Source organism: Protobothrops mucrosquamatus, unplaced genomic scaffold, assembly GCF_001527695.2.
Source record: "Protobothrops mucrosquamatus isolate PMUCROS unplaced genomic scaffold, P.Mucros_1.0 scaffold1781, whole genome shotgun sequence".
NCBI lineage: Eukaryota > Metazoa > Chordata > Lepidosauria > Squamata > Viperidae > Protobothrops > Protobothrops mucrosquamatus.
In genome coordinates, this window is record NW_015387919.1 from 51,797 (window position 1) to 74,335 (window position 22,539).

Sequence of the window (22,539 nt, forward strand, 5' to 3'; positions counted from 1 at the left end):
TGTACCGGCTTCTCACTGCAGGGACCATTGAAGAAAAGATCTACCACAGGTGGGTGCGAGGCGGCTGCTGGGCTCCTCTGCTGCTGCCCTTCTGCCGGGTGTCAAGGTTTGAGAATCTGCATCCAGCCGCTTCCCCTCTTTTGCTTGCGTGGCCCAGCCCCCCCCCCCCCCCGTCCTTGGCAGGGAGGACGAAACACGTATTGCAGTTGACGGTTTGATTGCAACCGTGGAACCCTTTTGAGCTACAGTTGCAGTAGACAAAAGACGGTTATTGAAAACGGAGCGTAATTCTGAATTTAAAGCACAGCAAGAGGTGTTCACTTTTATTGAAATTATTTATTCTGTTCCGTTGATTCTTTAAACGTTTTCTAAGTTCCTGAGATCTTTTACATGTCTATAGTGGAATTCTCCATGTGTGTGTGTGTGAGAGAGAGAGAGAGAGATTAGATATAGCAGGAAAAATGTGTCATGTTTTGAACAGAGAACCCTGTGCATCCCTGATCCCAAAATGTTGCTTTCCCAGGCAAATATTCAAACAGTTTCTAACGAACAGAATCCTGAAGGACCCAAAGCAGAGGCGTTTCTTCAAGTCCAATGACCTCTACGAGCTCTTCACCCTGAGCGCCCCGGACGGAGCCCAGGGGACAGAGACCAGTGCCCTCTTTGCAGGTGTGTTGTGCCAGGGCAGGTGCCCTCGCCTAATAACACGTGCAGGGAGAGGCGTGAGCAGCCGGTGACGCTTTGTGTGATGCCTTTCAGGAACCGGCTCTGATGTTCCAGCACCGAAGCGGCCACTGAAGCGTCGCAACGCCAACGTCTCTGGATTTTCCAGAAGGCCCCGTGCAAAGCCGACCTCCGGGCAGTCCGATTCCTTCTTGGCAAGGAACCATGAAACTGTGCCCCTTGCAGCGGGGGAGTCGATGGTGGTCGAGGGAAGCTCAGCGCTGTCCCCTTGTCCTCTTCCAAAAGACCCTGCCCAAATGCCCGCTGCCAGTGCAGATTTGTTCCTGGGGACAGGAGAGGAGCCCTCGGGGCTGGGGGAGGAGCCGGGCCGAGGAGGAGGAGGAGGAGGAGGAGGCACATCGGAGGAGGGGAAGGGCCGGGAGAGGCCAGGCTCCAGGGCACAGCAGGGCAGCTGTCGGCCGCTCGCTCCTCCCGGGGAGCCTCCCTCCACCCCGGGGCCTCGCAAGGGCAAACGGAAGAGGCCCAAAGGTTCTCGGGGTGCCAGATTCGAGGGGGTGCCAATTCCTCACCTGGTGAAGCAGAGGAAGTACCAGAAAGAAGATTGCGAAGAGGGGCTGCGAGAGCCAAAGAAAAGCGACGATTACGTTTTGGAGAAGCTTTTCAAAAAATCAGGTAACTTTCTTCTGTTGTGCTATTTTGTTTAAAAATAATTCCAAATGTGACAGAGATCCAAGTAATTTATTTCAGTTTATTTTCCCATAAAAATAGTTGCTGATAGATACAGACACAGCAGGGAAATAATGAGAGTCTAGATGAGTTTGTGCACGTTTATTTATTACTTTCTGCCTTTCACTCTGGAGCTGGAAAGGACAAACTACGGCTCTCCTTCCTCCTATTTCCCCCCCCCCCGATCGTGCCCAGTCGCAAGGGCCGAGGGTCTAATATAAGAACTAATATCCTCTCCCTAATAGCGAATCAATTGAGGCAAGAAAGTCAGTCGTGCACCCACTTCATCAGGGTTCGTTGTGCGTCCCAGTGTTTCTCAACTGTGGCCACCTGAAGAAGCCTGGACTTCAATTCCCAGAATTCCCCAGCCAAGGAGATACTGGCCGGGGCAGATTGTGGCATTCTCCACATTTTGTTCTGGGACAGTTACCGGTTTTATTTTTGGCGGTTTGTGGGCAGGGCCCCCTTTTCTAGAAGCGAGGCAGCCAATTGAAGCGGGTTGGCCCTGGCCCAGCACTTCTAGGCCAGCGGTTGAGCCTCACGGGCAGAGCGCCTCTTGCTCGCACCCAGGCGAAGGGAATGGGGGAGATGGGGGTTCTAACTCCTAACTCCTTCCTCTCCCAGGAATACACAGCGTGATGAAGCATGACGCCATCATGGAAGCTTCCAGTCCAGACTATGTGTTGGTGGAAGGCGAGGCCAGCCGTGTCGCTCAAGACGCCCTCCGAGCCCTGAAGATTTCTCGACAACGATACCGGGGAGCTGCTTCCACGCGGACGGATGACGCCCCAACCTGGTTAAAGTAAGCCTGCTGGCCCTCCTCCCTCCGCGTCCGTTACGACGGCACTCCGCTTCATGGACCGGAGAGTTGGTCTCTCTCACCGTGTAATCTTATTTGGGGTATCTGCTGCATCCAGATGCATAACTTTTTCAGAGAGAAAGTGAACAGCCAGCCCTGTTGGAAATCCTTGCATCTTGCTGAGATGCGCAGATTCTGTATTTTAGCCATTACAAAATAGCTGTAGAGCTTCAGTATCTAAAAAGGAAGCTTGGAAAAAATCTACTGATGCCACCTACCCTGACGCTTGTCATATGTCTGATTAACGAAACACTTAAAAGGACTTTCAGGCATATTTTTTCCTAAAAGCATTTATTAAGGTTACAGAGACGTCAGTACAGCATGGTGGAAATGCTTAGGTCTGGCTTCTCTTCCCTTACGCATATACATTCCAAGCATTTCCCCCCCCCCCCTTATTTTGGGGTCATGGTTCACATCTTCCAATCAACTTGGAAGATGTGATTTACTTCCTGTTTCTTTTTCCCGGGCTATCCTTATTCTCCTCCCTTTTTCCCTGTTGCCTGGTTTAACTATAAAAATACCAGACAGTTCTGCATATTGTCAAAGCAAGAATATACAGTATTTGCAGCGTTGACAATGCTCCTTGGCTGTTAGGCAAGAGAAATTTCCCTAATCTCGTTTATCTTTACATTATTTTATGAGATAAATTTTGGTCAGTGGCCGTAATAAAAATAATCGTTCATTTTTTTGAGGTAGATAATGTCTTATTATTTCTTGACTATGTTAATAGGACATGAGAGCACTGGCTTGCCAAAAGCTTAAATATTCCCAGTTCCAAATTAATGTTATGTAGAAGTTACGGAATAACAAAATATCAGAGTTAGAAGGGACCTTGGGGTCCTCTAGTCCAACCCCCTGCTGAAACGGGAGACCCTGTACCATTTCAGACAAATGGCTGTCCAGTCTCTTCTTAAAAACCTCCAATGGTGGAGCACCCACAGCTTCTGAAGGCAAGTGGTTCCCCTGGCTAATTGTTCTCACAGTCAGGAAATTCCTCCTTAGTTCTAGGTTGCTCTTTTCCTTGTTTAGCTTCCATCCGTTGCTTCTTGTTCTGCCTTCAGATGCTTTGGAGCATCGGTGGATCCCCTCCTCTCTGTGGAAGCCCCTCAGATATTGGAAGATTGCTATCGTGTCACCCCTAGTTCTTCTCTTCGTTAGGCTAGACAGACCCAATTCCCACAACCGTTGATAAAATGTTGTATATTTCTGCATGGGAATGAGATAGAAAAATGGCACTCAGGAAGTGGACAAAAAAGGAAGAGACAAGTTAATAGACGTAGTTTGTGGGTAGAGGTCTGCAGGAGGTGTGCATGGAGCCAACCTTCCTATATTTTGTTTTGCCATGTGACCCTACAGTGTATTATCAGTCTAATGTAAATGTATCTACCTTGTGATGCCATGAGATCAGTTTGTGAAGAATATGTCTCTGGTTTCTGGTTAATTTCAGAAGCAGATTTGGACAGAAGAGGAACCCAAATTTCGTGATACCATCTTCTTCCTATGAAGCTTCAGGGAAAAAGTGCAAGTTGAAACAGGAGCAACTCATAGTGAACGTAAGAAGCCCAGTTCTCTTGACAGACGGTCACATCTTGCACACAAAAGCAGCTGAGCCTGTCCTGCTGATTACAAGTCCCATTGTTGATCTTAGTTTGCATGGCCCCCTTTTGGCTTCCACAGGGGGGGGGCACGTGGCTACATCTCATGGATGGCAGCTTCTTCATTTTCTTGTCTTTGCTATCAGTATCAACAGGAGATGTATTTTTTTTTCACATGACGCTTGGGCCTCGGTTCTAGTCATGCGGGTTTAAAAGGTCCCCAAACATGTTCCAGAAGGGAGAAGAAATGGGTCCTGACCACCTTTTCGAAGCAAGTTTCAAGAGCCAGAGATGGTTTTCCATCTCCAGGAGCCTCCCTGTGTATGACCCGGGGAGCTTTCCTAGTGGGGTCTGATGCAAGGCCTACCTGAGGGTTTAACCTAGAATGCCTTATCAAATCCAAATCACACTTTAAAGGCGTACCTGTAAGTGGAATATATAGATGGGGAGGAAGAAAGAATGGAAAAGACAAATTCTTCAGTCTGGTTTTCAGTCAAGGAATCAAGAGTAAAGTATTGACTCACTATTTCAAGACCCCACCAATTCAGGGGTCTTTTTTTCATAGGACGATGAACACAACTCCTCTGGCAATTACTTCCATCGTAAAACTATTCTCATTGTTTGGAGGTCATAATGTTCTCCACTTGGGCAAATGAGTGGATTCCCCTTCAGATCCGCATCGGCCGAGGAAGGCCAGGAAGAGCTCTGCTCTAAGCAGCTCACCCGCTTGTGGGAGGGAGGGAGGGACCTGCAGAACGACTGGCATCTACTCAGTTCCATTCATTTGTGTTCATTGAAGACTATATCTAGGAAAGCGTGCATAAAATTGCAGTTTTGCAGCATGTGCTTGCCCTGGATTATAAAGGGGGTTACCCTGCTGTTTGGATACAGGCATTGCACAAATCAGGAGGAAAAAAAAACTTTTAATGGTTTTAAGTTCTATGATACGAGAATTCCTCCCGCCACCTTTATGTGTTTTCGCAGGAGGAGGGCGAGAGAGAGAGGGGAGGGGAGCCGGCCCGTGGAGTCTCTCCCTTGGATGGAGAAGCAGGGGCAGCAGAGGCCTCTTCCAGCGCCTTGGACTCCTCTTCGCTGCTGGCTAGGATGAAGGAGAGGAACCACCTGACTGGATCCCAGCAGAGGGAGGATCAGGCCGAGGGGAGTTTTCAGCACACGATCCGCGGGGCCCCCACAGCCACCGAGCAGGATGAGCTGCTCTCGGACATCCGGAACTTCATGGCTTTCCAGGCTGAGCTGCAGGGCCAGGCCAGCACTCGGGAAATCCTGCAGGAATTCGGCTCCAAGCTGACCACGGAGCAGTCCTGCATCTTCCGGGAGCTTCTGAGAAACCTCTGCACTTTCCACAGGAGGCCGAGTGGCGAAGGGCTCTGGAAACTCAAACCAGAATTTACATGACTGGGGATGCCCCCCCCTCACCCACCCCCAAGACTCCCTGCTGAGGCTTTGGGGCCGAGCGTTGTGTCTGAGGAGGGCCCCTGGGCGTCCTGCCCTGCACACAGGGTGCCACCAGCCTGACAGGACAGGCGTAGAAGAGGCCAGCGGGACGCTCTCCTTGATTTAACGGAGAGTTCAAGTGGATCTTAAAATGGTTTCCTAGCAAGCTTTCTGGTGAATCATGCAATAAAAATCAGAAAGTCTGAGCTGTGTGCCTAAATGAATAACACCTTAGATAACATTAAAGGGATTGGCCATGTCCACCAACAGCCTTAAGGAAGAATTATCTTCGGAGGTGAGAAACACCAGCGTCCCGTTAAAATGTAGCCTGTATGCCAGAAGCGAAAGTTAAGTGAAAATTCCTAAGTCAGGTCACCTGGTTGGGTTTTGAAATTGTAATAACGGCAGACTTCTCAACATTTTGGAGCTACTTCCCTGCTAGAGGGATGAATCTATAGATATTTATTCTCAAGAAGAGTTCGTCCTGGTTGCAAAATGACCACGATCGTACCAAGTTGTAGAAAGCAGTAGAAAACCTTGTCTGCTGGGTAGAATGGATCTGTTCTGCCCGTAGTAGTTCCTGGCCACCTTCCCCTTGGCCCTTTTCCCACAGGCTCAGTGGTGAACTCTTAAATCATTCAAGCTCCCAATTCTGCTCAGGATTGGAAAGGCCGTCTCCCGTATGCCGTCTCTCTGTACAGGGGTCTTTTCCTGTAGCTGTACTCGCCACTGATTCATTCATTCTGCACGGCTGCACGGCTCAAACTTTAAGCGGACAGCCTGCAAGAGTTAAAACAACAAAACAGACAGTTGGCAACTGAGGTTTTCAAAGAATTCAGTACAGATATTTCAACAAAACCTATTTCGCTAATTCTAGCAGATGCTCCGACTCTCAAGGCCAGAAACACAGCCGTGTCTTCCGGGCTTTGTGAAAGGCCAGCAGGGTCAGGACCAAACTTACCTGCGGGGCGATGGGGATCCACAGGGCAGGCACGCAACACGGAGCTGGGCAAAGGCTCTCCCGCTCACGGCTGGTGCCCGTCTCTCAAGCAGGACCCCCAAATCGCACACCCGTCCTGTAAGGCCACCCCCTCCAGAACAGGAGATGGAGAATCCTCAGAAACGGGGGGGAGGGTGGTCCTAGAACCCAAAGCCCTGTTCTGCCCCATGCAGGACGGCCACAGCGACACTTGGACGGCTCAGGGTGGAGGTGATAAGCCAGGCCTCATCGGCATGTTGATGATACAGTACTATTATAAATAATATCATAAAAGTTTTATCTAGAAGGATTGTTTTTTTACAAGAGGTAGCCTTTACAGGAGGGAACCTTAAAAAATAATTATGTTGCTTTCTGTAGGACAACAGAGTTCTCATGCAGTGCAGTAGTTTAAGCTGTACACCCATAAAATACAACAAGCTTCAGTTCTCGTTAATTCCGATTTTCCCTCAGCCTCTTTTGTATTAAGACTTGTAGGAATTTTCTGCTCCAGGCAGAGATAGGATGATGTTGAATCCATTGTCTTGATCCGTTTTTCCCCCACCCAGAGAAAATTCCAGAACGCCTGCTAAGAAACTGGGAAAGGAAGAGGAGGGGGCTCTCCTTCTGTAGGCAGCCAGCCCTTTTGCCTTTATCCACGCCCCACGGATAAGATGAGGCCCCGGCATGGAAGCCGGGCAGTTTTAGCACTGCTGTGAACGCTACAGGTTAAACTACCCGGGACGGAGAGGAGAGCGGTTTTGTTGCAGGCTGTTCCCATCCCTTTCATCTTAACGAAGCCCCCTGGATTTGAGAACCAACAAGGATTTCATTAAGAAAAGACTTAGCCAAGTCTTAGCAGAGAGTTTGACAGACAAGGGTGTTCAGCAAGACGTCTTCACATCTTGTGGCAGCGTTTGCAGGCGTTCAGCTGAGGAAGACGGAGCGATGCGCCTCCCGAACGTTCCCTCCTTCACGTTCCTTTGGGATCTTCCTTTCCATTCTTATTTATTTATGGAATTTCTACGCTGACCATCGCACTACAGATAAAATAGTACAATTATATATAAGCCATAGTTAAAAACCAGGTTAGAATCCAGGGCAAAGGGCAAAGGGAGTGCCTTCAGCCCACAAGTGACCGCTCTCATCCCCCCCCAGAGATGCATGGTGCTCTTGGACCACCCCCCCCAAGGCTAGTTGGCAGGGCCAGGTCTTAGCCCGGAGAGTGGGTGCCTGCCTTCGCCCTGCCCTGCCTTCCCCAAGAATAAATGTTTCTTTCTCCCTCTCCCTCTCAACTTTCTGAATGTGACACAGGACTTTCAAAAACAAGAAACGCAGTATTACTGTGTGTCGCAGTCATCCAGAGGTTTAGAGTGACCGTCATCAGTTGTCAGTCACTGTCATTGCAAGAGTCTTGTCTTTTCAGCTGGCATCTGGTGATTCATGAAGCCTCCGTAACATTTACATTCAAGCACTAACAACTTACTGATAAGATTCCCCTTCTCGGCACACACAGACACTCATTTAAGTCTGAATAAGTTTCTTATTTATAAAACCAAAAACAACAGCACGGTCATCAAACAGCCCCTCTCGGGCCCAAGGGGGCCTGCCGGAGGGCCTGGTCTTTGAGCCTGGCCCTGATCCGTATTTTTGTTAGTGGCTGGGATGAAGGAATAAAGGAATTTGCAGCTGGCGTAAAATCGGGTCTGACGCAAGACTGAAGTATTCAAAATTCCTTCAATCAGTTAAAAACACGGGGCACAAATAACACGATTAAATTCAGTGGGAAAAAGTTCTGCAGTTCTCCAGGAAGGAGAATCCGAAGCAGAGACTTAGGACAGGGATGCCTCACTCAGTGGCCTACGTGAAAAGGATCTGGAGCTGGTCGACCAGGAGCCGGACGTGAGTCCACAGTGTGAACATACAGTGTCTAATCAAGGATAATGTGCAATTAACAATGGGGCCGTGTTTAATCAAGGATGATTTGTGATTGGCATCCATGGGGCTGGATGTAATTAAGGACAAGCGTGCGCGACAAGCGTCCATTTACACAGCCAAGGCGGGAGAGAAGCGGGGAGGGGAAAGGGGGGTGGGCTGCCGACCTGAGGCTCTTCTCGCCCACCAGGCTGACCAGGAGGGTGCAAACCTCTGCCCGGAGGGTGCAAAACCCACCCTGGACTTGGGGGGAGGTCGTTCCTGTGGGGTCGGAGTGGCTGTAGAGCTAGACTTGTAGTCTGGTCTCTGAAAATGGGTTTATGACTGTGCAAGTAACCCTCGCCTTACGACCACAGCCAAGACCAGAATTTCTGTTGTTAAGCAAGTCACACCCAGTCTTACAACCTTTCCCCCCACGGTTGTTAAGCGAATCACTGCGGTTGTTAAGTGAATTCCAGTTCCTTGTCAGCGGAAGCCGGCTGGGAAGGTCACAAATGGCCTCTACCCCTCCCCCCCAGGGTACATTCCTGCCACCCCCCATAGGATACACATCCAGCACCCAGACTCTGACCCCGGGACCCCCAGCACGCTGGAACTGTTGTAAGGGCAAGGACCAGTTGTAAGTCGCTTTTTAAAGAGCCCATTGTAACTTCGAATACTAACGGTTGTTAACCAAATGCTTGTGAGTTGAGGACTAGCTGCACACACCTCGGCTTTAATTCTGCTAGATTCCAGTCCCTGTGGAGATGCGCATGGGAACGTGCAAAAAAAGCTACGCAGCCCAGGCAGGCCTTAGCCCCACCAGGCGCTGGTACTCCTTTCCCCGCGTGGCCCCTGCGGTGCTTGAAACTTCAGATAAAATGTCGCAGACCACGACAGGCTGGACTTCTCGGAGGAGGCCTCTCATTTCTGGCTCTTTGGCCCCCAGGATCAGGCCCTCTTCAACCAAACTGCAGCATTTGGAAAAGAAAGACTCGCATTAAGACCGTGCGGTCCCTGCGGATCGGAGAGTGTGGCAGAGCAAGGCCTGGTGGCCTTTTGGTGTGGCCGAAGTTCGTCTGAGGAAGGATGGTTTGAAGTACAGTCCGAGGGTTCCTTCCGTGGGAATTATTTGTCATGGCCAGAGACCTTAGGAAGGGGTCTTAGGAGGGTGGGGTTTGGTTGCTTGAGGAACGGCATTCGCAATTTGTGATATTTTATAATTAAGTAGACTTGCGGGTTTTGTTCCAGTAGGTGGCAATAACAGGGCTTACTGCGATCTTGCTTCACAAATAAGATGAGGAGGAGGAGGAGGAGGAGGAGGAGGAGGAGGAGGAGGAGGAGGAGGAGGAGATTAACGGTGGGTGAAACTGCTGAGAGGCACAAGGGCACTTCTGGTTTGTAACAGGAATTTGTTGGTGGGGTTCAAGAGAAGGAAAAGGCCGGAGTGACGGAGTCAAGTAAAAACAAAAATTTTCTCCCACCCCAGTTCTGCCTGCCTCAGCCACAGAAGTGCTGCACCTGACATATACTTGATGTAATTTAAGTTTTTGTGAAATGCTGAAACTCCGCACCAGACGGAGTTGGGGTGTGGAGTGGCATTTCCAGAGAGTAAAAAATAATAATAATAACTTTCAAAATCTTGCAGCAAACACTGCCTATATTGACTAGGACTGCGAGAAGCTTTAATTCCGAGATTCAATTTGAAACCAATTTGGTTGAAGTTCCAAATAGAATCTACTCTCCTAATTGAATTGGACCGTTGAATTGAAGGCTGCATTAAAGGAGATGCCCCAGTCTGAGTCAGTGATTGGGACGAGTCAGTCAACGTTTGTCAGTTCTTTGAATCAAAGAATCAAATTAAATGCCTCGATTTTCCTAATTGATTTGAATGGTTAAATTGAATTAGATTGATGATCAACAATCAACAATTAGATTCAGATTGAAGCAAATTCATGTCTTCCAATATTTAATTACAGACTAGGACTTTCTCCAAAGTTGCTTTTTCCTAAAAGCTTAAGCATTAGGTGAACCGTTCTGCTTTCTCGGTGCATCAGGAGCACCACGTGTATAATTATTATTACGTTTAACAATTTAATAATTCCTCCCCTTGTCTGTCTTCCAACCAGCTATTCTGCGCATCGCAATTCGGGAGAGAGGGGGTTTCAGGAGGACAGAAAATGTTAAGAGGAGAACTTCAAGAACTTCACAAAATCAAGAGTGTTTCTGGGTCAAAGCCCAAACACTCTTGATGTTGTCTACCTAGTTACATTTTTTTTCTGCAGCAGGAGCATCTGCTACATCTTGCAATTACGCAAAGTAGCCTGATACAGCCCTTTGTCACCGCTCAGGTGAGTCCAGGTACTGAAAATGCGCCCAGAAACACCTGACTCTACCGCAAGGCTACACGAACGTTCCATATGAAAAAATATCCATGTCTTGTTGCCGTTCGTTGACAGCAACGATGCCGTTCATTGGCTTCATCCATACTTTGCATCCAAGGCAACTGCATTCATTTTTCTTATTAGTATTTTAATGGGATGAAAATGACTCAACACTCTGCTCATGTTCAAGATCTCCAACGGCATCTCCCCCTGAATTCAAATCTTCAGCACTTCCCTGAATTGCTCTATTATTATTATTGTCTCTGAAGCACATCGGGGGGGCATGAAGCGATGCCCCCCCCCATAAACCAACACAACACAACCGCTTTATACGTGCGGCTCTCTGAATGTTGTTTTCCAATCTTTTATGTCATAAAAATTAGACTTTTTTAATCATTTGAGAGTGATACCACAACACCAAATATGGCAGCTCTGGCTTCATGTACTATAGTTTTAATTCAGGTTAAAACTATAGTACTAAATTACAAAGCCGATAAATACCTGTTTTGGCAAAAACATCCCCTCTGCAGCGCAGGGCCATCCCTGCCACCCACGGTGCCCTTCTAGGGTGTTTTGTTTTTTTTTACAGGGCACTTCGGTGTCCATTGCAAAGGGAGGAGTGGAGGAATGGGGGAAATTGGTGCAATTAAGACACAGTGCCTGTTGATTATAAATATAATATTATTATACAAGCACTTGCTTACCCACTCCAGGCAAAATATTCACGGCCAAGTTCCAGCCTTCAATGGCACACTGTAAATTACCAGTTTTCCATGCACCACACAGCGTCATCTCATTATGCCCCATTAAACACCAATAATTAAAACAAAATATATTGGAATTGTTTATCCTCAACTGTGTAAGGAAATGAAGTCCATAATAACAGTGTGGGGGGGGGGGGGTTGAAAAACATTCCACCTAAATTTCCACCGCTCCAGCTACTTCTAAGTTTCAGCAGGCTGAGTCTGTGGCCCAAAGAACAAAACAAAGCAAGGTGATTAATTCACAGCCAAGTTCCAAGAAACAAACTTCTGCAAACGGGAAGGAACCAGTTCGGAACTTTTTAGGAAAGTGCAGATAGGAAAAATGAAAGAGGAAATGCATTTTTAAAATTGAGATAGAATACCCTAACAGTGAGAGCAACCAACCAATGGAACAGCTTACCTTCAGAAGTTGTGGGTGCTCCATTGCTGGAAGCTTTCACAAAGAGACTGGACATCTATTTGTCTGTATAGAGTGTCCTACTTGAGCAGGGGGGTTGGACTAGAAGACCTCCCTTCCAACTCTATTATTCTATGTTCTATGACCAAAAAGAAAGAAGAGAGCCAAAGACTTAGAAAACTGAAGGTGCTGTGGGGAAATTGGAAGGGAAGGTGAGAGATGCTTTCTGATGCACCGACAGGCCGCTAACGTGTGTCTTTGACTAACTCCGGTGGATTCACCCCTGTTAGAAACTTCCATTTTGCTTTGGCTAATAAAAGGGAGGCAGACCCCAGGAAAGCCCCTCTCCCTTGTTTACGGAGCCTGTAGAGCTGCACAAAGGCCCTCTAACGTTGCCCCAAGTGGGGCTGGCCCAGTAGCCTCCTTCTAAAGAACAATCCAGTGTCTTGACTTGGCATTCAACTTCGTTAGCAGCTCTCTCTTTCCGTCTTTCTCATATTCTAGAACTATTCCTGTATGAGGAACCTTCTCTTTTTGGTCCAACTGACAGCAAAAGCGATTAGTTGATTTAGCACGGCTTTTAATCCGTTTTCCTTGGTAGGATTATCACCGTGGAATAAATATCTAACGGAATCCCTTTCTCCTTCAATTCCTTATTTTCTCCATCCGCTCCCATGTAAGTGAATTATTCTTATAAAAGCAAAATAAAGTCAGCTGCCAGAACAAAAGCAGAGAGTTCCCAAGACGAATAGAGGGCACCTACTTCGGTCGCTGGCCAGGATAAAATTCGGCGAGGATAATTATCACCATATTCCTCAGATGAAAAATCTCTAGAAATGACTGTAAATTGGGAAGAAGGTGTCCCCTTTTGCAACTTGCTGATTTAAAAAAAACTTGTTTTTTTAAATATATCTAAGTTTGTCCAATATGTTTTGTTATTTATTAACTTTAGGCTGGACTAAAGATAAAGATTTTTTTTTTTTCAAAAAAGTCTGTTTAGTAGAGGCCGGCATTTTTGTAGAAGCTGCCCTGCTCTATGAAGCAAAATGAAGCTCCTTCCATTTCTGTACAGCACAGGCAGTCCTCGGGTTACGACCACAACTGAGCCCAAAATTTTTGTTGCTGAGTAAGACGGTTGTTAAGTGAATTTTGCCCCATTTTACAACCTTTCTTGTCGCATTTGTTCAATGAGTCACTGCAGTTGTGAAGTTAGCAACACGGTCGTTAAGTGAATCCGGCCTCCCGATTGAGTCTGCTCGTCAGAAGGTTGCAAAGGGGGATCACGTGACCCCCCCAGGGACGCTGCTGCGACCGTCATAAGTACGAGCCAGATGCCAAGTGGCCGAATTTTGATCAAATGACCCTGGGGATGCTGCAAAGGTCGTAACTGTAAAAAAAAGGTCCTAAGTCGCTTTTTTCAGCGCTGTTGTAACTTTGAACGGTCACTAAATGAACTGCCTTAAGTCGAGGACTCTGCCTGTGCTATCTTTCTTTAGTGACTACAAGTGGCATAGAGTAATCATAATTATCCTGGTTTAGTTATACTTTGGTTTGATTCCTAAGCTGGCTCAGGAATTCTGGGAATTGAAGTCCACAAGTCATAAAAGAGCCAAGGTTGACTACCCCTGCTGTAGACAAAGGCCAAAAATGATCCCCATCAACCCAGGGGGAGGAAAAGGAATAATGGAACGAAATGAATATTGAGAAAAGCTTTCATTTCAAGCCGAGATTGGAGAGTCTTTTGCTGTGGACGATGGACTTTGGGTTCCTAAAGGGGACTTCAGTTCAACGGCCAGAATGTTGGGATCCTCCTGGCTCCAGGATTCGAGCCCTCAGCACGTCAATCCGAAGCACAACGTGGCAACTGGACTTTCTTGTTTTCTTTGAAGACATTTCGCTTCTCACCCAAGAAGCTTCTCCTTGCATGAAGCCTGAGTCCGGTTGTTTTCCCTTTTGGGTGGGCGCAGTGCATGACCCTGGCCCAGGCCTGTTGCTGAAAGGACACCACAACCATCCTCCCTGGGATTGGCTTCTCTGCCTCCTCCTCCTCCTCCTGCTCCAACTTTCTTTTTCTTCTTATACTTGCACATTTCCCACTGCTCTGCTCTTCGGTCCCTCCCCCCCCCCGCAGAAATCATTGCAATACTGCCCATTTGTCTCCTAATGGCTTATTTGATCAAGATTCCATTATTTTTATTTTCTCTTATATAAAGCCATGTTTTTTTGTAATCCATTTTATGGTCCATTTTCCCCCCAAATTAGAGTTCTTTTTGATATAAAGTAATAGTCAAAAAATCTTTAACTACATCATCCTAATAAAAATAATCCAATAAACATTTCCTAATTATACAAGAAATAAACTAAACTCGATATCCAAAACGTGGATGCATCATTAATGTAGCAATAAATCAGGATCTTGGAGAACTGGATTGGGTAAGGAGGAAGGTCCTCACCTGCCAGAGGAGAAGGTCATTCCTGACTTGGCAGATGGATTCTTCCTCTTGATGAGAAGGGTATTAATATTCCTTAATTTTAACAAAACAGAATAACAGAGTTGGAAGGGATCTTGGAGGTCATTTAGTCCAATCCCCTACTCAGGCAGGGAACCCTATGCCATTTCAGCCAAGTGGCTATCCAGTCTGTTCTTAAAAGTCTTCCGTAGTGGAGCACCTACAACTTCTGGAGGCAGGTTGTTCCACTGGTTAATTGTTCTCACTGTCAGGAAGTTTCTCCTTAGTTCTAGGTTGCTTCTCTCCTTGATGAGTTTCCATCAGTTGCTTCTTGTCCTGCCTTCAGGCGCTTTGGAGAATAGCTTGACCCCCCTCTTCTTTGGGGTAGCGCCTTAGATATTGGAACACTGCTATCCTATCATCCCTAGTCCTTCTTTTCTCTAGACTAGACCTACCCAATTCCTGCAACTGTTCTTCGTATCTTTTAGCCTCCAGTCCCCTGATCATCTTTGTTGCTCTTCTCTTTCTAGAGTCTCAACCTCTTTTTTATATTGTGGGGACCATTTTCTTTCTGTATGCGTGTATCTGTAGCACTAATGTCTCCCATTAATTGCTCTTAATGTTAGAAAGAGTGCGATTTCTAGATCTTAAACTAAATTGTCTTTGTGACACTGAAATTCATAGCTAAATTTATTTGACAAACATTAGTTGACCCAGCTGCACTATTTATGAGCCTTACAGCATTCATTGTCTTGATCCTAAAAGTGCCCCTGTTTTAGGATTTGCAAATTTTTTTTCAGGTCATATGCCAAAAAAGTAGTGAGCCAGGACGACAGTTAAATTCCATTTTGTTCACATTTCATAAAAGTTAAATGTACTCAGTATGATTGCTCTTCAATTATCTTTTGAATAATTCCTCCTTCTGTCTTCATAGGTATTATAATTTGATAACTATATTTGGAGGTGGCCTGGTTGGCAGGTCTTCCCTCGATTCGGAAGTAATTTCCATGGATTCTCTCGTAAGGGTGTTTTGGAGGGCAGCCCTGGAGCCTGAGTCCTTCCAGATTTGCTCTGGTGTAAATCCTATTGATTTGGGGTTTTTTTTTCCTATAGCAAATGTGCACAGCTCTCTCTATATTTGATCAGATTTACTCTCAAGTGAAGTTGAATAGGATTGCAGCCTTGTTTTTTTCTTCTTCTTTGCCCAATTCACTGCCACCATCAGTAACCATCAGGTGAGATGGGTTTGTTGAGAGGGAATAATTGGCCCAAAGTGGAATCCATAGCTGAGGAGGGTCTTGAGACTGTCTTCCAGTCTAGCTGCAATGCCTTCCCCTCCATACCTTCTTTAATATATATGTCTTACTCTGGACCATTTGAAGAAAATAATGGTGTGTGGGAGTTTACAACAATAAATTAATCTTCCACTACTGAGGCTCCCTTGCTCTCATTGTGACTTAGATTTCTTCTGCTGAGTAAGGACTTATGTGCATTCCTACATCTTCCCAAAGTTTTATATCTAAATAAATAGATGTAATAATACCCAAATAAATGCTACTTGGAGATGTGAAAAGGCTCATCGCTAACTCAGTAAGGGAGAAAATATTTTGTCTGCCTGCTGCCTTTCTTCCCAAGGGGCCGAGGGTGCCAAAAGCAAAGAAGGACCAGACGGAAACTGCCAGTGGCATTTTAAACAGATGTGCTTTGTTTGAAACTGGGAAAATGGTCTGATCCCTGTCCTCCCAGGAGGGCCTGCGAGGTAGGCCCCAGTCCAGACTGCCCTTGTTCTGAAAGTTAGCAGCAGCTAAGACACGAACCAAGAGCGGGGGGAGGGGGCAGGGGGGCGGGGAAGGCATTTTTATTTCAGTGGTTTCGGTCTGTTATGGTGATGCTCAATACCGTTGAGTTACTCCAGTTACTCTCTCTGACCTTTCGGCATCTGTTGGCTGAGATTAAAAAGGAAGTCATCCTCCCTACTTCAACATGTAACCAAGGGATGTTGTGGGCTGGTCCTTGCAGTTCCTCCTCCTCCTCCTCCTCCTCCTCCTCCTCGTGGCTGAAGGCCCAGAGGCTCTTTCGGGGGGAGCGGAAGGGAGGGAGGGAGACACGAGGAAGCGCCCCTCCGCCTCTCTCCAGCCGCTGTCCAGGGCACCCAGGAAGCGCCCCTGCCGCCCTGGCCCGTCTGTGTTGGGAGTGGGGCTGCTGGGGTTCCCGCTCCTTCCCTTCCCTTCCCTTCCCTTCCCTTCCCTTCCCGCCGCCACCCCGGAGCCCTCCAAGGCCGCCTTGGGCGCGTTTTAATTTGGGGACTTGTTCCATCCGTCATTAAAGCCCGGGCTGTTAAGGCAGAGGGTCATAAAGAATGAAACATAGGATCGATTCCTTCATTAAACTGATGATCCGTGTATGAAGCCAATTAACATTATGAGTCTGGTGAACATCAAGTGTGAAAAAAGGTTAGAGAAAAAGAAGAGCAGTCACCTTGGTCTTCGGAGAAAGAAAGAACGTCTTTCTGTGATAAATTATAAGCGAGTCCAAGCGGGACAAATCTGCAAATTTGACTAATTGGAAAGTATATTTTACTGCGCACGGATCAAGATAAAATATAAACTCTTCGTTACTTGTTCTGGCGGTCAACGACGCTGCTAAATAATAGGGAAATAAAAGCCGCAATGAAAGCTCCGAATTAACAGCCATCATAAACCATCAGCCTCTCCGCCGCTGCGCCAAACTCGACTGGCCGGAGACCGAGTCAGCCAGCGGGAGAAGCGGCCGGTCTCAGAATGAGGCGTGGGGACTTGGGGGGTGTGTGTGTGTTAGCTTGCGACTTCTGGGACCAGAGCGCCCCCCTCCCTCGGGAAGTCTCTCACCATCCCCACCGCAACGGCGCTCCCGGACTTCGGGGGGGGGGGCTTTGTAGCGCCCAAGGCAAGGGGTCCATTCTCCCGCCCCCCTCCCACGCGTGCCCCGCCTTCCACCGGTACCAATAGAGGCCAGCACTGCCCCCCAACAAAGGCCAGGCCTCTCGGTCGTCTTCCCCCCCCCGCCTCCCCTCCCCCACCCAGCGCAGGGGTCAGGACTAGCCCGGGAGCCCAGGCGGAGAGCGCCTTCCCGGGGTGGGCTGTCCACGGGGGACGCGGCTGCCCAGAGGTCCGAAGTGCCCCCTCCTCCCCCGCCCACGACGGGACTGCGAGCTGCCCCGGTCGATCCCTGGGCCCAGCGGCCTGTGCGGAGAGCGGGGCTGCGGATGGCCGGACCGGGGCTGGAGGAGGGAGCCCCCGCTCTCCACGACCCCCGCCCCGCCCGGATGGCTGCAGCTTAGCGGGCGCGGCGGGGGCCGCCCGAAAGGCGCTTGAGCGGCGTCGGGTCCAGCGGAGGCTTCCTCGGGGCGCTTTCGTCCCGCAACTCCTGGAGCGAGGCAGGGTCCCAAGGGCGCCGGGCGAGGAGGGCGAGGAGGGCCGGGACCCCCCCCCCCCGAGGCAGGGACGCGCCAGGCGTGCTTCGGCCCGAAGGCCGGCGGCCCAGGCCTCTGTCCGTGGTGCTGAATCCGCTGCACCGGCAGCCTCGCCCAGCGGCCAGCCGCGAAGGGCGGAGGCGAGTCGGGGAAGCGGCCGAGGCGGCGAGCGAGGCTTTTCCTCGCCCCCCTCTCGAAGGGGGCCCGCCCGAAGAGCCCCCCCCTCCGTCCTCCCCGGCCAGAGAAGGGAAGGGAGCTTCTCTCCCTCCCCGCCGAGAAGGAGGCGCTGGGGAGAAGGAGCCCCGCGGCCGCCACTCGCCGCGAAGCCCCCCGCCGCCCCGGGCTTTGCCGAGCCAAACGGGATCCACTCTGACCACCCCGCCCCCCCCACCCCCGGTTCTGGCGGTGGCGATCCCGAGAAATCAGCTCAGCCCTAAACCCCCTGCTCCGTCTCCGGCTGGCGAGTCAAGAGCCGAGTCGCTTTTCCCGTTCAGTTTTTGCAGGAAACCGCGAGGAGAGAGACCCGCGTCCAGGAGGAGCAGTTCTGGCCAAAGGGGCGGGGGGGGGAGTTTCACGTCTAGTTCTTTGGGGGGGGGGGCTCCGCGGATTCGGATTAAGATAGTTGCAGGAAGAGCTTCTTTTTCATTTCCAAGGCTCCGAAGTGTTAAACCTTGCTTCTCCGATGCCTCTCTCGCCCCGTGCTGGCAAATTATGCTTTTTTTTTTTCTTTCTCCAGAAACCCCAGTTTTTGCGACACGCCTCGCTTTTCCAACTTTTCCGAAAGGGGATTGTTCCCAATCGAAGAGAAGAGTCAGATACATTTATCAACAGTTGTTTGACTTGCATCGTCTCTAATGCATCTTGAGAGGGTCAAAAAACCAACTTTATTTTCAGTGGTGCATAAATTAATTACACGCATTTAATAACCCAAATATCATTAGATCCCCCTTTCACGTCGTAAAGGCTTTACGCCAGGGAAGCGCTTAATAGGGCGGGGGGGGGCAGGGTCCACCAGCAGCCCATTATCTTGGTGTGCCGCTATTATGGAGCCCATTACGCTCCCCGCCCCGTTCCCCTCTCCTCCGTTTGATGTCTTCTCGTCCAATCCGGCGCCCCCCGAATTCACATGTTCAGCTGGAGGCTTCCGAGCCTCATTTCCAGCCAGGCTTCGGGGCTGAGCCGCCTCTCTCGCCGCCGAGTCTCCAATGCGTTTTAAAAGTAATTGCGGAGGGCCCCGCCGCCTCCCATTCGCAGACGGGAAGCGAGCTTCAATCCGGAGACCCCTCGCTGCGAACAAAATCAAACCTCGCCGCGGAAAGGCGAGGCGGCTCCTGGAAAGCCCACCGAATGGCCCATTAGCGCTCCCGGGAAAGAGCGCGCCAGCCAAGCACGAGCGCCAAGGCCGGCCCCCGCCGGCGAAGGGGGAGGGGGAGGGGAAGGGGAGGGGGCGGGCCGGGAGGGACCCGCGGGCCCTGGAGCCTCGTGCGCGTCGAAGGGGCCTGGGCGAGGACGGGGCGGCGGAGTCGGCCTCCCCCCTCCCCGCCCCTCCCCTCCCCTCCCACGGCTGGCGCTCGGGGTGCTGACTGAGAAATGACGTCGGTTCCCCCCCGCCGCGCACCACGTGGGTCATCGGGAAGGCCCGGCAGACCTATCCAAGTTCCTCGCTCCGTGCAGCGCCGGCAATAATCAGATTAAGGCCAATTACGCGTGAGATTATAAAAGCGAGTGCGGGGAGGCTGAGCGGGCTGGAGAGAGCGTCGCAAAGGCAGCTGCCCGTCGGCGCGCCTCCGCCAAGGCCCGCAGCTGCCCCGACGCCGGCAGCTGCCGCCGCGCCGGTTAGTAGGGCCTCGGCTGCACCATCCGCCGCCGCCGGGGCTGGGCGCCCTTTCCCGGGCCGCGGCAGGGGAGGCCCCGTTCGCCCACGAGGCCCGGGGCGCGGCTGCGGGGGGGGGCGGGCTCTGCGAGGGAAGGAAGCGCTTCACCGGCCGCGGGAACTCCCGCCCGGGAGAGTCTCCGGCGGGGAGGGCCGAAGGCGGAGGGGCGGCGCCTGGGAGCGCTCCGCTCAGGGCAGCCGATCCCCGGAGGAGCCCCGCCCGGGGCCGCCCGCGCCTTTTTGGCCGTCGGGGCGAGGGAGGCCGCGTCTTCCCTCTCCGCGTCCCTTTGCCCCGCTTCGGCTGCCGGGCGACTTTTCCCGGAACGAGGGCCCGGCAGAGGCGAGGAGGAGGAGCGGGGAACGGGTCGTCCTCTGCTGCCGGCGGGGTCCGCCTGGCCGAGCGAGTCCGGCCCGCAAGAAGCGGCGCCGTCCCGTCGGGCCAACCTCCCTCGTTTGTCCCGCAGTTCCAGCCCGTTCGGCCGCCGCCGCCGCCTGCAGCGCCCAGCCCGGGCCCGGCATGTTCTACTTCCACTGTCCCCCGCCGCTGGAGGGTGAGTGTTCGCGCGCAGTCGCCACCGTAAGTAGGCGCGCAACTTTCTTCGGCGGGCGGGCGGGCGGGCGGAGCGCTCCCGGGCTGCGGCCGGGCTCCCTTCTCTGCCGGGCGCGGGGGGAGCGCAGAGCGGATCGGCGCGCAGGAGGCTCGGGCGCGGCCGCCGGGGAGAAGCGAGCGGGGCCGGTGGGCGCGGGGGCGGCCTGGCCGTTGGGGAAGCGCGACCGACCGGGACTCGCCTGCCGCTCCGGCCCGGAATCGCCCGTGTCTGGCAGCGAGCGGGCCACCTGCTTCCCGCCGCAGTCGGAGAGCCGCGCGCGGGCGCTGGGAGGCCAGGCCAGGCCCGGAGGCTCTCGCCGCCTCCTGCCGCCCAGATGCTCCCCTTCGCCTCTGGTCGGGGGGCGGCGGCGGGGGCGGCGGCTGGCCCGGGGGCGGCATAAATCTCCCCTTCTGGAGCAGGCCGGGAAGGAGCCGGGCCCGGGGAGGGGAGGGGGGCTTCCCGCGGGAGAAAGGCGAGCCCCTCCGCCTCCCCCCCCCCTCCCCGGGCTTTCTATTCCGGCAGATGGATCAGATTTAAACGTATCTCCAGCTACAAACGCCGGCGGGGGCGGGAGGCAAAGGGCAGGCAGGGCTTAGACGGGGGCCCGGCCACCCCCTCCCCAGCGCCTCCGCCTCCGCTACTCGCCGGCATTAAAGCCCGGCGGGGTCTCCGGGAAGGGCCGGGACGGGCAACTGCGGCGCCCCCTCTAAGCGCCCCGTCTCCGGAGCGGCCTCGGCTTCCGCGGAGAGGGTTCGCCCGGGAGGCGGCAAAGGGCGCTTCCCTCCCTCGCAGACGGCGGAGTGCCGGCGGGCGAGCGCCCGGGAAGAAGGGGGCGCCGGGCCTGGATCGAGGCCTGCGGTTTCTTCCCTTCCGGCCCAGCCCGGCGGCTCCCTCCGGCTAGACCCGGGGCAGCGAGCGGAGCCTGGCCGGCTGGGCAAACGCGAGCGTGGGCAGCTCAGGGCAACGCAGGAGCGACGCCGGCCTGGGCCGTCTAAGCGGGCCGCTCGGCGAGGCTTTCCTTCCCCGCAGGACGCCTTTGGGCCGCGTCTGCTTCGCGCCGAACGGGCCTCCTTTGCAGGCCCCGCTCCTCTGCAAACGAGGCCGGGAGGCCGACCGGGGGTCTCTGGGCACCTGCGGCCGCGGCAGGCCCGAGGAGCGGCGCCTCAGGAGGAGGCGGGGAGGCCGTCGGGCAGCGGTGGCCCTGGAAGAGGCGGAACCAGTCCGGGCCCTGCGCGGTTCGCGGGCGCCTGGAGGAGACGGGAGAGGAAGCCGGGGGGAACCCGGGACGGTCCCGCGGAGGCCGTAACGGGGGTGCCCGGACGGGCTCTGGAGGGAAGCCCTGGGCGACGCGGCGGCCGCCTTCGTTGCGCCGTGCCTCCCCGTGGCATCTCCGGGTGTCAACCGAGGCCTTTTGCCTGAACTCGGGCCAGAGTCAGGCCCCCAGCGGGGAGTTCCCCTCGGCCGATCGGATCGCTCCTCCGGGGCCAGGTCGCTTTCTCCCGCCCGGGGGACAGAAGGGGGCGGCCCTGGCTTGGACGCTCCCAACCGGGCTCAAACGCCGCGGCTCTGCGGGGCCAGGGGGGCTTCGACCACCGCCCCAGTGCGCCCAGCCTGGCACCTCGCCCCCCCCCGGCCGCTCAGGCGGGCTCCCCTTGCCCGAGGGGCGCCGCCCCCCTCTCGGCCGGAGCGCAGCCCGTCTGGCAAGAAAGCAAACCCTCCCTCGGTCCCGGGAAAGAATCGCGGAGCTCCGGCTTCCTTCCCGGCCGATTTCATCTCTGCTCGCCCCTTCCCCAACGCGCCAAGCGCGCCTTGCCCATCGGAGCGGCCCGAGTTCCGCTCGCCGCCGCCTTTCTCTGGGTCCGGCTCCTTCACCGGGACCTGGACCGCGAAAGGCGAGGCTTCCCCGCTCGGGGCAGAGGCCTTCCGCTCTCTTGCAAGCCTCGGAGCCCGGTCGGGGCCCCCGGGGGCTGCTGTGACAAGGGGGCGGCGGCGGCGCCAGCCTCGGCCGTCCAGAGCCGGAGTGGGCCTCCCTCTGACCGGGCCTTTCTCCCGGCTCAGGTGCCACGGCCTTCGGCGGGCCCTCCACGGCGGACTTCGAGGACGGCTTCCTCCGTCGGAAGCAGCGTCGGAACCGGACCACCTTCACGCTCCAGCAGGTACCGGCCCGCTCCGCGTGAGGGAAACCGTCCTTCCCCGCGGGGGGGGGGCGCCGTGGGCCGGGGTCGGGCGGGGATGGAGCCCGGGAGCCCCGCCCGACGGCGCTGCTTGTCTCCCCGCAGCTGGAGGCGCTGGAGGCGGTGTTCGCCCAGACTCACTACCCGGACGTCTTCACCAGGGAAGAGCTGGCCATGAAGATCAACCTGACCGAGGCCCGCGTGCAGGTAAAGGAGAGGCCGGCGGCCCGGAGCCTCGCCCGCTGCC

General features: G+C 53.0%; 2 protein-coding genes across 2 annotated transcripts in view; both read left to right on the forward strand.

The window, feature by feature from the left end:
* ERCC6 (ERCC excision repair 6, chromatin remodeling factor) overlaps positions 1 to 5,301 on the forward strand; it is a 32,992-nt gene extending 27,691 nt beyond the window's left edge. Inside the window, exons 16-21 of the mRNA XM_029285501.1 lie at positions 524 to 669; positions 760 to 835; positions 1,229 to 1,356; positions 2,035 to 2,212; positions 3,717 to 3,822; positions 4,849 to 5,301. Of these exons, the coding sequence (XP_029141334.1) occupies positions 524 to 669; positions 760 to 835; positions 1,229 to 1,356; positions 2,035 to 2,212; positions 3,717 to 3,822; positions 4,849 to 5,280 (1,066 nt within the window). The 3' untranslated portion in view covers positions 5,281 to 5,301. The remainder of the gene's footprint in view (positions 1 to 523; positions 670 to 759; positions 836 to 1,228; positions 1,357 to 2,034; positions 2,213 to 3,716; positions 3,823 to 4,848) is intronic.
* Positions 5,302 to 20,045: 14,744 nt separating this feature from the next.
* The window catches only part of DRGX (dorsal root ganglia homeobox), a 21,600-nt gene continuing 19,106 nt past the window's right edge, over positions 20,046 to 22,539 (forward strand). The window contains exons 1-3 of the mRNA XM_015823131.1: positions 20,046 to 20,079; positions 22,177 to 22,274; positions 22,398 to 22,499. Of these exons, the coding sequence (XP_015678617.1) occupies positions 20,046 to 20,079; positions 22,177 to 22,274; positions 22,398 to 22,499 (234 nt within the window). The remainder of the gene's footprint in view (positions 20,080 to 22,176; positions 22,275 to 22,397; positions 22,500 to 22,539) is intronic.